This window comes from Otolemur garnettii, unplaced genomic scaffold, assembly GCF_000181295.1.
Source record: "Otolemur garnettii isolate 467f Iridium unplaced genomic scaffold, OtoGar3 scaffold00018, whole genome shotgun sequence".
NCBI classification, from domain to species: Eukaryota; Metazoa; Chordata; class Mammalia; order Primates; family Galagidae; genus Otolemur; species Otolemur garnettii.
This window is the reverse complement of record NW_003852413.1, coordinates 1,990,597-2,004,933: the sequence shown is the minus strand read 5'-3', so window position 1 is coordinate 2,004,933 and position 14,337 is coordinate 1,990,597. Positions and strand designations below refer to the sequence as shown.

General features: G+C 50.7%; 1 protein-coding gene across 2 annotated transcripts in view; it reads left to right on the top strand.

Annotated features, from left to right (window-relative positions):
• The window catches only part of RPTOR (regulatory associated protein of MTOR complex 1), a 319,730-nt gene that overhangs the window by 270,098 nt on the left and 35,295 nt on the right, over positions 1-14,337 (top strand). For both annotated transcript variants that reach the window (XM_003786071.3, XM_023511133.1), the window contains 2 exons: positions 316-474; positions 7,162-7,280. In XM_003786071.3, the coding sequence (XP_003786119.1) occupies positions 316-474; positions 7,162-7,280 (278 nt within the window). The remainder of the gene's footprint in view (positions 1-315; positions 475-7,161; positions 7,281-14,337) is intronic.

Sequence of the window (14,337 nt, the reverse complement as noted above, 5' to 3'; positions counted from 1 at the left end):
GTGCACACATGTGTGCATTAGCCCATGTGTGCTCCTCTGAGGGTGGTCAGTGGGGGTGTGCACACATGTGTGCATTAGCCCATGTGTGCTCCTCTAAGGGCGGTCAGTGGGGGTGTGCACACATGTGTGCATTAGCCCATGTGTGCTCCTCTGAGGGTGGTCAGTGGGGGTGGTGTGCACACATGTGTGCATGAGCCTGTGTAGGGGGCTGAACTTTATTTTTTAGCAGAAAATACACATTTCAGCCATGCCCCTGTTTGTAAGGCCTGAGAGGCCCCAGGTACAGCGTGCTAACCTTTTCTCCATGTTGGGCAGCTGGCAGCTCGGTGGCCTTCTCCCCTGGAAACCTCAGCACCAGCAGCAGTGCCAGCAGCACCCTGGGCAGCCCCGAGAACGAGGAGTACATCCTGTCCTTTGAGACCATCGACAAGATGCGCCGCGTCAGTTCCTACTCCTCCCTCAACTCCCTCATCGGTGAGTGGGCCCCTCCCTCCGTGGCGGGACGTGCAGCCTGTGCTTGTGCTACGGCCATGCTGAACAGGGCATTCCAGGGGTATCTAAAGGCAGCTTAATCACAGAGGAAGGTGCCAGAACCTTCCATCTTCTGTGATGAGCAGATACGAGTTCTGCATGTGAACTAAGCTCCCAGTAACATAGAAAGTTGGTGTCAGCCAGGGGTGAGTCTGCCTCTCAGGAGACATTTTGGCTGTCACAACCAGGGCCCAGTGGTGGATCCTGGCACCTCCTGGGTGCGGCCAGGCCTGTGGCTCTGCGTCTCCTGTGCCCAGGATGGTGCCACAAAGGCTAAGAGCCCTGCAGAGGGAGGTAGGAAAGGCATCACTCCACCTGCAGAACTTCCAGGGAGCTTTCACATCTACTTGTTTGGCAATTTGACACTTCACTGCTTGGAAATGGAAACTCGAGTTAAGGTCCAATTCTTCCCTTATTCTGCCATGAACATTACATTCCTGAGTTTTACTGCTGGATTGCCAAAGTAAACAAGGATATAGGAAGTCACCACATCTCCTTACTGTGTAGCTAGGTGTGTCTGCAGACTGCTGGTGGCATGTTGAGCACTTACCCAAGTGAGCCTCCTCCCATCTCCTGACCACCCGGAGTGGTTCACAGCCTTCATTTGACTTTTTTTCTTTAACAATAAGAAGCATTTTAGGACAGGTGTAGTGGCTCACTCCTGGCATCCTAGCAACTGGGGATCCAAGCAGGAGTTCAAGATTAGCCTGAGCAAGAGCAAGACCCAGACCCCATCTATACCAAATATAGAAAAACTAGCCAGATGTTGTGGCAGGCACCTGTAGTGCCAACTACTCTGGAGACTGAGATTGTTGTGATCTATGATGCTACGGCACCCTACTGAGGGCACAGAGTAAGACTCTGTCTCAAGAAAGAAAAAGATCTCATTTCAGGCACATGAGAAACCTGTGTCTGTTCCATTCCCAGCTGGAGGACTGCAGGTCATGGTCAAGCTGTAGAGCTTCTGCAGCCCTGTCCCCTCCAGAGCCAGCACACACGTCCTCTCCTAGGGTCTCTGTAGCTGGCATCAGGCCATCATGTGGCATGTGACCTCACAGAGCCTGTTTCTCACAAGAGCCCCCCAGATCAGTCCTCTCTGTTGCAGCCCCATATGTCCCTCCATTAAAAGCTGTCATTAAAACTACATTTCCCGTGCTGTCCCAACACACTTGATGTTTAGGGCCTCCCTCAGCTGTGCCTCCAGGCTGGCCACTCTGGCCTGGGCCTCCCTGCCCTGTTGGGCATCCATGTTGCATGCTTGAGCCAACCTGTCCCACCCAGAGCTGCCTTTGTTACCTGCTCCTGTAGAGTTGCTGCTTCCTGCCATGTGCCCTGGGGGCAGGCTGATCCCCTCCTCCGTGCCTCATGGGAGTGTGGGTGGGGGTGCAGCCATGTGGGGGCATGTGTCCCCCACCCACCTCTGGCTAGGTCAGCTCTGGGGGGCCCCACCCCTACGTGTGTCCTCCAGTCTCATCACCCTGCATTGTGGCCAAGGTCGAGCCTGGCCTGTGCTGAGAACAGATGGGACTCACTCCTGGACAGGAACCTGATTCAAAAGAGGCTGGTGGGCTGAGTGTGACCCCACTTCCCTTGCAGTGTTCTTGTCCCCATGGTGGACAGGTGTGGATCAGAGGCCTGGGCCAGGTAGACCAGTTTTTAGGACTCTGCTAAATACAGTGACATTTTTCCATTCCAAGAAAGTGTTACCATAGCAACAGGTCCAAGATGGAGCTGTGATCAGGGCCCAAGAGGGCACAGAAGAACCACAGTGGCTACTGAACCAGCTCCCTCAAGCTCCCTGGCCCCCAGGACACCGTGGGGAACAGTGCCGTCATTCCGCCTCACTGTGTCACCCCGGCTGTCCTGCCTTGGCTCCTGTGGAGCCGGGATGGCGGTTTTCTTTTCTTCAGGGCATCAGGATGTGCTGCTGTAAAAGGCGTGTCCTTCACAAGCCTCAGGCCAGCCCCAGACTCCTCAGCAGTGAGCTCCATCCAGGCCGCAGGGTCTGGATGCTGGCTAGGGAGGTGTTGGTTTGACCTTCACTGAAAACAGCCCAGCATGCGATTAACAAGGGGAAGCTGAGCAGGGCAGCTGCCAGGGAATGGCACAAGTTCCGAGAGGAAGGCTTACAACCCATTAATTCAAGTTCTTCTCGTCAGAAAAGAGCAGTGACAAAATGGACAGCGTCGTTTTCCAGTGTTTCAAGATTAATTATGTTTTTAGAGCAAAATCCTAATTAAAGCTGTCATTAAGGCTCAATGCCCGTAGCACAGTGATTATGGCTCCAGCCACATAAAGGGTGGTGGGTTCAAACCTAGCCTGGGCCAACTGAACAATAATGACAATGCAACAAAAAATAGCTGGGCATTGTGGCAGGCGCCTGTAATCCCAGGTACTTGGGAGGCCAAGGCAAGAAAATCACTTAAGCCCAAGAGTTGGAGGTTGCTGTGAGCTGTGATGCCATAGCACTGAGGGCAACATAGTGAGACTGTCTCTAACTAACTAACTAAATAAATAAATAAAGCCGTCATTAAGTGTGTCTTGGCCAAGTGTGATGGCTCATGCCTGCAATCCCAGCATTCTGGGAGGCCCAGGCAGGTGGATTGCTTGAGCTTAGGAGTTCAAGACCAACCTGAACAAGAACAAGACCCCATCTCTACTAACAAAATAGAAAAACTGAGGCAAGAGGATTGCTTGAACCCAAGAGTTGGAGGTTGTTGTGAGGTATGATGACACCATGGCAGTCTACCCTGGGCAACAGCTTGAGACTCTGTCTCAAAAAAAAAGTGTTCCATGTGGGGAATCTGAGGACCATGCTGAAGAGAGGATGCAGGCATAGCCACCCCGGCCTGAACATGCTCTGTCCTTCGTGTGAGCAGCTCGGGGTCTGCAGCTCCACTGGGCAGGAGGGAAGGAAGGGCAGAGCTACTGGTGGTGTGACTCTCCCACAGGCCACTCCAAGTCATGGCTGCAGCCCTGGGGAGGAGCTGAGTAGGAGGATCACTGTGACCCCTGGCCTTGGGCACACAGATTCCTGGAGCTGGGCAGAAGCTCTCAGCCACTCCACATACCTAGGATGGAGCATCAGAGATGTGACCCCACTGTGCCAGCCCCCCAGGGCCAGGTGGCAGCCTGCAGCTCTGTCTCGAGGGAGACTGCCTTCCCCTCTGAACTCCTTCCTCTGCCAGCCCAGACACATCTACAACTCAGAATTGCCATAGAGCTCTGGCTAAATCTCCCTGCGTCACATCTATTCAGAACATTGTGGCTGTTGCCCTGAAAAATAAATTCTGAAGCCATCAGTTATGGTCTTTTATTACTTTTAGTCTAGACATGAAAACAGCTTCCCAACACTTACAGGGAGTTCAGCGATGCCACACAGGAGCCTGTGGAAGCAGCTGGCAGTTCAGAGCCGAGGGTGGTGCCCACGTCTGTAGTCCCGGCTACTGGGGAGGCTGAGTCGCCAAGTGGGAGGATCACCTGAGCCCAGGAAGTAGAGGTGGCAGTGAGATGTGAGGGTGTCATTGCACTCTAGCTCAGATGACGAAATGAGACCCTGTCTCCTGCAAAAAACATAATTGAAAAATAAAAATAGTGTGGGCATGGTGGCTCATGCCTGTAATCCTAGCACTTTAAGAGGCCAAGGCAGGAGTTTTATACCAACCTGGGCAACATAATGAGACCTTCTGTCTACAAAAAATTTTGTATTCCTACAATCAAAGAAACTATTAGCCCTCCTCCATGCTAAGCTGTTTTCCAGGAATGTTCTACCAAGCCCTGATCTTGACAGCCAGGTGTTGGCATCTGTCGTCCCCACCTTCAGAACGAGGCCTGCAGTGACATTCTGGTTAGGGCTGTAGCTCCCACTCGCCAGCCTATGCCCTTGGTCACGCTCACACAGAGCCACCGCACGGTCAACATCTCACCTGACATCTGCAGGTGTTGCCAGACTGACGATGTGTGTAGGTCGGAAGCCTCACTGCCTGCTTGCTCCCAGCCCCCCTACAGTGTTTTTTTACAAGGAGGGTCGTCCTGTGCACTGGCTGGACTCCTCTTCAGCAGCACAGCAACACAGCTCCTGGGGCAGCTGCTTCTGAGGAGTGATGGAGGGAGGAACTGGGAGCTGGAGCTGCGTGTGCATCTGAGTCGTCCTCACCAGAGCTTCCTGCCGCTGCACTGAGAGGTTGTGCAGCCATGGAATGGGGCGCCTTCCTCTTCCTTGAGGCCACAGTGAGGGCCTGCCCTGGAGTGAATTTGGATGCAGCCTCCTGCCACCTCCCTCCTCTAAAGGAAACAAACATGCAGCCACTGCCCGATGGGCCTCACGTAGCAGAGCCCCAGTTGTTGGGCTGAGCTCCTGCTGGCAGGCATCCTCCGGGCCAGGAGGCAGCTCTCAGGGCCTCTCCCATAGAGACTCTGGGTTCATCTTACCAGGCAGTTTCCTTCACTGGCTCAGGGCCATGGAGTTTGAGAATTGAAAATGTTTTGTCTGCATCCAAATTCACACAGTGCAAGAGGAAAGTGGGTGAGCTCTTTCACTCGCCTGTCCACACACCAAGGGATCCCGCAGCAGAGTGCACCTAGGTGGAGCTTTGTCTGACTTAGTCTTCCGGAGCCTGTGTCTCCCAACCTTCCCGGGCACCAGGCTGTGTGAGTGGCCTCAGGACTGTTCACAGGACACATGAGACACAGGTGAAGGGGAAGCCTTTCCTCTGTCAGTGTGACATCATCCTGCAATGTTGGGATGGGTCAGCCTTCAGAGAAATACTGTCTTTTTAGGCCCCAGCCTCTCAGTGACTAGCACTGATGTGCGCAGCAGGGTGACTCAGCTCTCATGGGAATAAACACTCCTCACAGTGGTCCCTTTGGGGAGAGGCTGTGTCATGGGGGTGTGTGCAATGGGGCAGCCTCTGGTCAGCCACAGTATGCATCAACATACTGACCCAACACTTGGAGTGATATGGAACCCAACTTCTCTGCACATCAGAGCAGAGTTTGAGGTGGACTAGCTCCATGCAGCTTCATGCACATCTTGTGGGGGAAACCAGCTTTCACACCAAGCCTCACCAGCCTCGACTGTGTCTCTTGAACCCGTCCCACCCAACAGTTCATTGGCAGACCCTGCACTCTTGAACATGTCTTCCTACTCTGCAGCAGGGACACTCCAGGAGCTGATGGAGTGACGCAGATTCACGGTTCATTTTTTGTTATTGAACAAGCCCTTGTTTTTCAGCAAATAGTCCAGCTTCCCTCAAAATATAAATGACAGAGTTCCGTGTGGCTGTCTCCCATTGGCTTCCCAGCCCAGGAAGCAGGACCCTCTCTGCCCCACCTGGCAGAGCCACCTCAGCCTTGGCTCTGCTCTGCAGAGCTGCCCCTGGCCTCCCCTCTGGTCTCTGCGTGGACCCCTCATTATGTCTGAGTTGCTTCTGTGGTTTCAGTCAGGCGTCCCCAAAGGCTCTGTGTGTCTCCACCGCCTCTGTGTCTTAGTTCTCTTTCTTCTGTTTTTAATTTCAGATTAATGTGAGGGTATAGATGAGTAGGTCGCATTGTTTGCATTTGTTGGGTAACATCCAAGTAGTATGTGTGCCCCTCCCCAGGAGGTATGCCCTGGACCCCCACATTGTGCCCGTTCAGTGAGAACTCGCCCGTCCCCCCTCTCCCCCATCTGAGGCTGTGTCTCAGTTGTCTACTCCCAGCGGTCACTCCACTCCTACTTTGTCTTCACCCCTTCCCTGCTGGGAGAATGCTGCTGCTCCCCTCCAAAGCCCTCCTCCCCGGCACCCTTCCCATCAGGTCTTTCCGGCTGTCACCCCCACCCCAGCCACTCCTCACACTCATGACTGCATCCCCACGTGTCATGGGAGTGTCAGGAAGGCCACACAGGTGCACTCACATGTTCGGTCCTTTGGGCCTCTAGAGAAGTGTCACCCCCACCCTGCACAGTGCCTGGGGACTTAGATAAGTGGGGCTGCACAGCCTGCAGTGACAGGCCCTCCTTTCTCCCCTCACAGCAGGTTGTTGTGTGGAGTCCTTCTCTGCCTTGTCTTTGTATCTGGCAGGCAGTATGAACCCTCCAGTCAGGGATACTCCCAGTCACGGTCTGCTGGGTGTCTTGGGAGACCTTTGGGGGCAAAAGTCACATCACATGCACCTATTATGAATTCTGAGGCACTCAACATGCCATGTGCAGAGGTGGGCAAAGACAGCGCAGTGCCTCATATGTACCCAGTGTGGGGGCGGGGTGGGAGGGGGCACGCAGCAACCTTCAGCCCCCATCCTGGGCCTCCTGGTCCAGGAAATGTTGGGAGGTCAGATGCTTCCCTGGGAGCATGGACTCCTGTCCAGCCCACTAAGGCGTTTTAGACGGAGCCCATCCTGACAACACAGCCGTCCTGTTACAAAGACATGGCCTCTGAAGATGGACTCCGTGTGACCAGGCTGGACTCTTGAATCTCCAGGCCTATTGCCCAAATAACAAAATGGGGGCTTTCCTGTGGCCCAGCGATCTGAAGCAGCACTTCCTTACACCTTGGTTGGGTTTTCAGAAAATGGAACTACCACAAAAGCTGCCTAAGTTTGCAGCAGCAACTGTTTGCTCCTAAAACATCTCCCATTTCTCTTTTCTAGGTGTTTCTTTTAATAGTGTTTACACTCAGATTTGGAGAGTCCTACTGCACCTGGCAGCCGACCCCTACCCAGACGTCTCCGACCTGGCTATGAAAGTCCTCAACTGCATTGCTTACAAGGTGGGTGCATGGCGGGCGTGGCCCAGGCGTAGGCAGGTCTACGCCTACAGGGTGGGTGCACGGTGAGTACAGCCCAGTTGTGGTCAGGTCAGCGCCTACAAGGTGGGTACACAGCAGGCACGACCCCAGACATAGTCAGGTCTGTGCCTACAAGGTACTCCCAGGGTAGCATCTAACCTCCCCCGACTTTTCTTGGACCCAGGAGGCCCAAGACAAGGGGTAAAGGTCACTGCCTGCCCCACACCCACCCCACGCCAGGTGCATGTGAGGCTCTGTGCTGTCCTCACCCATCTATCTCAAAAGCAAATAAAATAAAATTAGAAAAGAAAAGAAACTAAATTAATCCATTCCTGGGTCCCACAAACTCGAATTTTCAAAATGATTTGAACAGTACATACACTGTGCCAGGAGTGGTGGCTCACACCTGTAATCCTAACACTCTGGGAGGCCAAGGCAGGTGGATTGCCTGAGCTCACCAGTTCAAGACCTCCTCTCTAAAAATAGCTGTGTGGGGGCGGGGTGCCTGTGGCTCAAAAGAGTAGGGCACCAGCCCCATATGCCAGAGGTGGCCGTGTTCAAACCCAGCCCCAGCCAAAAACTGCAAAAAAAAAAAAAAAAAAAAAAATATATATATATATATATGCATATATATATACATATATATATAATAATTTTTTAAAAAAAAGAAAAAGAAAAATACTTGTGTGTTGTGACAGGGACCTATAATCCCAGCTACTTGGGAGACTGAGGCAAGAGAATCACTTAAAGCCATGAGTTTGAGGTTGCTGTGAGCTGTGACACTACAGCACTCTACCAAGGGCGACAAAGTAAGACTCTATCTCAAATAAATAAATAAACTAGATTTTAAGGTAAAATATTAACAAGTAATAATATTGGAATGAAAATATAAATTAATAAAATTAAAAATATAAAAACCTGGCCAGGCCCAGTGGCTCACACCTGTAATCCTAGCTCTCTAGGAGGCTGAGGAGGATGGATTGCTTGAGCTCACAAGTTCAAGACCAGCCTGAGTAAAAGCAAGATTCCCATCTCTACTAAAAATAAAAAACTGAGGCAAGAGGATCATTTATGCCCAAGTTTGAGGTTGCTGTGAGCTATGACATCACAGCACTCTACCCAGGGCTACAGCTTGAGACTGTCTCAAAAAAAAAAAAAATATATATATATATATATATATTCCAAAAAATATAAAGGCCTGTTCCGTCACAATTGAATACATCGTTCAAAACATACCCCTCACTGTTGACAAACTCCTTAAATTCCTTTATGAACCTTTCTGCTGGCTTGGACACCGTAGCTCAGTTGTTAGAGCACCAGCCCTACACACCAGGGTTTGAACTTCTCCCAGGCCTGCTTACAATAATAATAATAATAATAATAATAATAACAATGAACTTCTCTGCTGCTTCTGAATTAGAAGTCACAGCCACTCCGTGCATAACAACACTGTGGACCCCAGAACCTTCCTTAAAGTTCAGGAACCACCCCCTACTGGCCTTAAACCCCTTCTTTTGAGCACTAGTGTCAGGCAGGCATTTCACTAAACAATTGTGGAGGACCTTGGCTTTCTCAGGGGTTATCCTCTCAGAAATCACATCACCAGCCAGCTGTTGTTCGTTAATCCAAACTAGGAGGAGTTTTTCTATCTCTTCCACACTTTTCGATCTCCTAGAGGTAAGCGTTGTAACCCCTTTTTGCCACATCAGCTGCTTTGATAACTTATTTTCCAAACTTGTTTGAACAGTGGATTTAGGAGTCCCAGACATAGTAGTGAGATCAGCCACACATGCGCCACTTTCATGCTTAGCAATGAGACCTTTCTTAACTTCATGTAGCTCCAACAGCTTTCCTCTTACTCTTATTTTCCTCACTACACTTTTTAGAACACATAGTGAGTACACTTAGTTACTATTATATTTAAAAAAAAAACAGAACAGGCACAAATTAGCAGTTAAAAATCACACGAGATGGTTTTACTATAGCTTCCAACAACAAACTAAATGCAAAGCATATAGGTGGCCCGAGTGCTGGGAAACGTATGCACAAAATCACACGAACAACACGCTGGGCGTTCAGATTCCAAAGTGACATTCAGATTTCAGCAAAATTGTCTTGAATTTTTGTTTGGATTCCAAGTTTTTCAAGTTCTGGGGTGTTCGGATTCTGGGGGCAATACTGTAAGACATTCATTATAGCATTTATGGAATTTTTTTGTAACTTTTTGATAAAATTTCAAGCTTCCAGAAGTGTTGCAAGAGAGAACAGGGAATGATTTCCATCTCGCAGCCGTCATCTGGCCTGGCCACAACTCCCACTCCTAGGCTTGGACCTGTGCCTGGGAGCCCTGGCCGCTGTGATTCCCAGGCCTGGTTGCCGCCACCTTCTTGGTCTGACCTCCCTAGAGCCGGAGGTCCCCGCAGCTCCTCACCTCCTATGGCCTTGGACCCCTGCACAGCTGTCTCCCCTGGTCTAGTTGTGTCTTATTTCTTGCAGACTGAAATCACCTCCGCCCCACCGTCTGCAGTCACTGGTTCATTCCTGGTAATATCACAAGTCAGAGTAACAGCCTCATTGGAGCCCCAGTTTTAAAATGCAATAGTAATCAGTCTCCACTTGCCCTTTAAAAAAACAGTAAAAATAATGTACAAGTAAATTCTGGGTTGTTTTTTATTTATTTATTTATTTATTTATTTGAGACAGAGCCTTAAGCTGTCCACCTGGATAGAGTGCTGTGGCATCACAGCTCATAGCAACCTCCAACTCCTGGGCTCAAGCGAGTCTTCTGCCTCCGCCTCCCAAGTAGCTGGGACCACAGGTGCCCGCCACAACGCCTGGCTATTGTTTTTGGTTGCAGCTATCAATGTTGTTTGGCAGGCCTGGGCTGGATTCAAACCCGCCACCTCAGGTGCATGTGGCTGGCGCCTTAGCCACTTGAGCCATAGGCGCAGAACCATGTATTTTTTTTAAAAAAAAAAACAGAATCTCAACCTGTCACCCTGTCGAGAGTGCTGTATGTCATCACAGCTCACAGCAGCCTCAAACTCCTAAGTTCATGAGATCTTCCTGCCTCGGCTTCTCAAGTAGCTTGGACGACAGGTGCCCACCACAATACCCAGCTAGTTTTTCTATTTTTAGTAGAGATGTAGTCTCACTCTTGCTCAGATTGGTCTCAAACTCCTGAGCTCAAGGGATCCTCCCTCCTTGGCCCCAGAGTACTAGAGTTACACTTGTGAACCACCTTGCCCAGCCAAATTCTGGGTTTTAAACTCATAAGATGCTCCCACATGTACAGTGTGCTGTGGGGAAGCACAGACTCATTGGTCCCAGGCCTTTTGCCAGCCTCCTTGGCCAGTAAACTGCCTGCTCAGTGTGAAATGTTAGGCATTACTACTGGCCAACTTGGAAAGATCCAGATTGTGTAATTAAATTGTCACTCTCTTGTTGAAAATAGCCAGTTAATTTAAGTTACTGGTTTCATTGTGTAGCAGAAAAACTAAAGAGCAAATCATCTGCTTCCCCAAAATTAAAATGCAAAAGAAATGTTTGTTATGTGTTACAGGCAGAGCCCTAAGTTTGGAGGTGAGTAAAGCAAACAGGAAAGAAACAAGAAGGGGGCTCGACCCCTGTAGCGCCAGCCACGTACACCGGAGCTGGCAGGCTCAACCCAGCTCAGGCCTGCCAAACAGCAGTAACAACTGCAACCAAAAACTAGCCAGGCATTGTGGTGGGCGCCTGTAGTCCCAGCTACTTGGGAGGCTGAGGCAAGAGAATCACTTAAGCCCAAGCGTTTGAGGTTGCTGTGAGCCGTGACACCATGGCACTTTACCAAGGGCAACATTGTGAGACTCTGTGTCAAAAGAAAAAAAGAATGAAGAAGGGAAAGGAAGCCGGCACCTGTGGTCCCAGCTACTTGGGAGGCTAAGGCAAGAGGATTACTTGAACCCAGGAGTTTGAGGTTGCTGTGAGCTATGACACGACAGCACTCTACTTAGGGTGACAGTGAGACTCTGTCTCAAAAATAGGAAAAGAAGTTCTCAGGTAGGTTTTGAATAATCGTTTTCACCTACATAATTTTTATAACTTTATACAAACATTAATGAGTGGTTTAAGTTTTTAGAACTCATGTCCATGAAGGAGCAACTGGCCAGGTCTTTGTGCAGAGGCCTCTGACCCACAGATGGATCTGGGAGCTTGTTCCTGCTTTGAGGCTCAGGACATCCTGGGGGCACAGGCCACCCGCCTACTGCCGGCAGCACAGCTGGAGGCCACCAGTTGGTTTGACCATTTTTAAGTATTTAAGTGTTCTGCAGTGGCTTCTTTTACGTATTTTATCTTACTGAATTATCAACTTGAGTGATTTAAAAATGTACTCCCAATGCCTCAAAGTTCCTTACTGTGGGTCTGACCTCAGGTCGTTAAATACGTGGAGCACGGGCACTTTCCTGCTATGCACTGCAGACATCAGGTGCGGTCTGTGTGGACAGGGAGACATGTGGTGCTATGAGCCAGGGAAAGGTGCAGCGCCCCACTGTAAGGAAGCCAGCATCTTAAATGTCATCTTCCACGCCAGCAAATCGTAGCAGCCTGTAAAGTTTTCCTGTTGCACCTATAGAACAGCATCCTCATCAAAGTGGCCTTTGCCTCCTGTGCCTGCCTTGCACCTCAGGCTGCACATGTTGTCCCATGGCAGACACGCCACAGCCAGAGGGTCAGAGACGAGAGAGGGCCTCCCCCAGAGACCTTGCACAGCAGCATGGATGCGCGTGTGTGTCCGAGAGTGTGTGTGTCTGAGAGCGTGTGTGTGTCCAAGAACATGTGTGTGTCTGAGAGAGTGTGTGTATGTCTGAGAGCATGTGTGTGTGAGAATGTGTGTGTCCAAGAGCGTGTGTGTCTGAGAGTGTATGGGTGTCTCAGAGCATATGTGTCCGAGAACATATGTGTCTGAGAGCGTGTGTGTGTCCAAGAACATCTGTGTATCTGAGAGTGTGTGTATGTCTAAGAGCGTGCATGTGTGAGAGTCTGTGTATCTGAGAGCGTGTGTGTCTGAGAGAGTGTGTGTGTCTGAGAGCGTGTCTGTCTGAGAGCTTGTGTGCATGTCTGAGAGTGTGTGTGCATGTCCGACGGTGTGCGTGAGCATGTGTATGTGTCTGAGAGCATATGTGCGTGTCCAAAAGTGTGCATGCATGTCCGAGAGTGTATGTGCTTGTGTGTGTGAGTGTGCGTGTCTGAGAGCGTGTGTGCGTGTCTGTGTGTGTCTTGAGAGTATGTGTGCATGTCCAAGAGGGTGTGTGCTTGTGTGTGTGGACGTGTGGTGGGTTCTGTCTCTTTCTTCTGCAGACAGGTCATCTTGCTGGGATTTTCCCCTGCTTAGCAGTGTCCATTGGACTCAGGCTGGTTCCCTCCATCCCTAACCTGAGAGTGTGTGTTAGTACAGACATTGCTACAGAAAGCTCTAGCCACAAACATTAAGGAAATCTGTTCTTGTCCTCATTTTAATTTCTAGAAATGCCTTTTTCTGCTCTAAGAACTGAGGGGATTACATTTCTTTTTACACAAAAATGAGCCTATTTTAGATATTTAATTCAGAAGCCAAATTTTTGTTCATCAGAGTCAAAAACAGCCTTATTACTATGGAATGCCCATAGAATTCTGTCTTCAGATACGGAAATTGCTGCTGGCTCCGTATGAAAGAGCCCACACAGCTTGAGAGCTGTGGTCCCATCTCACTATTTACAGCCTTGCTCCACAGCTTGGGGTTTTCTTTCATTTTGCTTCCATTTGTCAATAAGGAGGTTGTCAAATTGGAGGGGGAAGGGAAGAGCCATGGCCCTGCAGTCTCCCAGGGCCCTGGAGGGGGAAGGAGAGAGCCATGGCCCCGCTGCCCTGCTGAGGAAGGAACTCACACTACACGTGACCGTGTGCTGGGCCATGTGCATTCATTCAGTCATTTCTTGTGTTTATGTTTATGAGACGACGTGTGGAATAAACATATAAACTCAGCTAAAAATACTGCTGCCGCCTCTGGGCTCTGTGAGGAACCAGGGTTTTGGCCACTACACCACCAGCAGACCTGTGCAGACCAGACAGGCTGGGAATAGAAACAGACCTGCGGAATTAATGCTTAGAAGATTTACTTGTGAAACAAAGGGCTGAGTGACTGATACAGAAAATAAAGAAGAGTGTGTTCTGAGGCACCGTTAGGCTGCAGTGACACCTGGCTTCACACATCGGGCGGGTTCCCTGTCGCTCTCTCCTGCAGACATGTCGTCTTGCTGGGATTTTCTCCTGCTCAGCAGTGTCTGTGCGACTCAGAGGCTGGTTCCCTCCATCCCTAACCTGCATCCCCTTCAGATGACTCGTGGCGTTTCTCAATGGCCGAGACTCACGTTCACTGTTAACCCCCAGGCCAAAGCAATGCCAGATGTGGCTGAAATTCTCTTCACAGGCACCTTTCTATGTGGCACCCATGTAAGTGTGGTGGCTTTGTCACCACCCAGTCAAATGGCATTGACTCACCTGACTTGGGTCTCGCCGTCCTCCTCTCCTCCCCCGACCCCTCTCCCAGCAGTGTGTTTGTCTTTGGCAGCATCTGGCTCTTTCCAAGCTCAGGGCCATCCGGGAAGCCTGAGCCATACCTTGACCCCAAAGGGTCCACAGGTAAAGGACCCAGAGGTAGCCGTGCCTTGTGGAAGTAGCTGATGGCCTCTCTCTACATCCTCAGCATTCACCTCCCTGTCACCTCAGTTCCTGCACCTCTGGCCACATGAGGGATACTAAAAACTATCAGCATAGCCATCCCTGGAGCACGGGGTCTGGCTGTGCTGGTGGACGTCCTGGAGCATGGGGTCTGGCTGTGCTGGTGGACGTCCTGGAGCATGGGGTCTGGCTGTGCTGGTGGACGTCCTGGAGCACGGGGTCTGGCTGTGCTGGTGAATATCCTAGAGCACAGGGTCTGGCTGTGCTGGTGGACGTCCTGGAGCACAGGGTCTGGCTGTGCTGGTGGACGTCCTAGAGCACGGGGTCTGGCTGTGCTGGT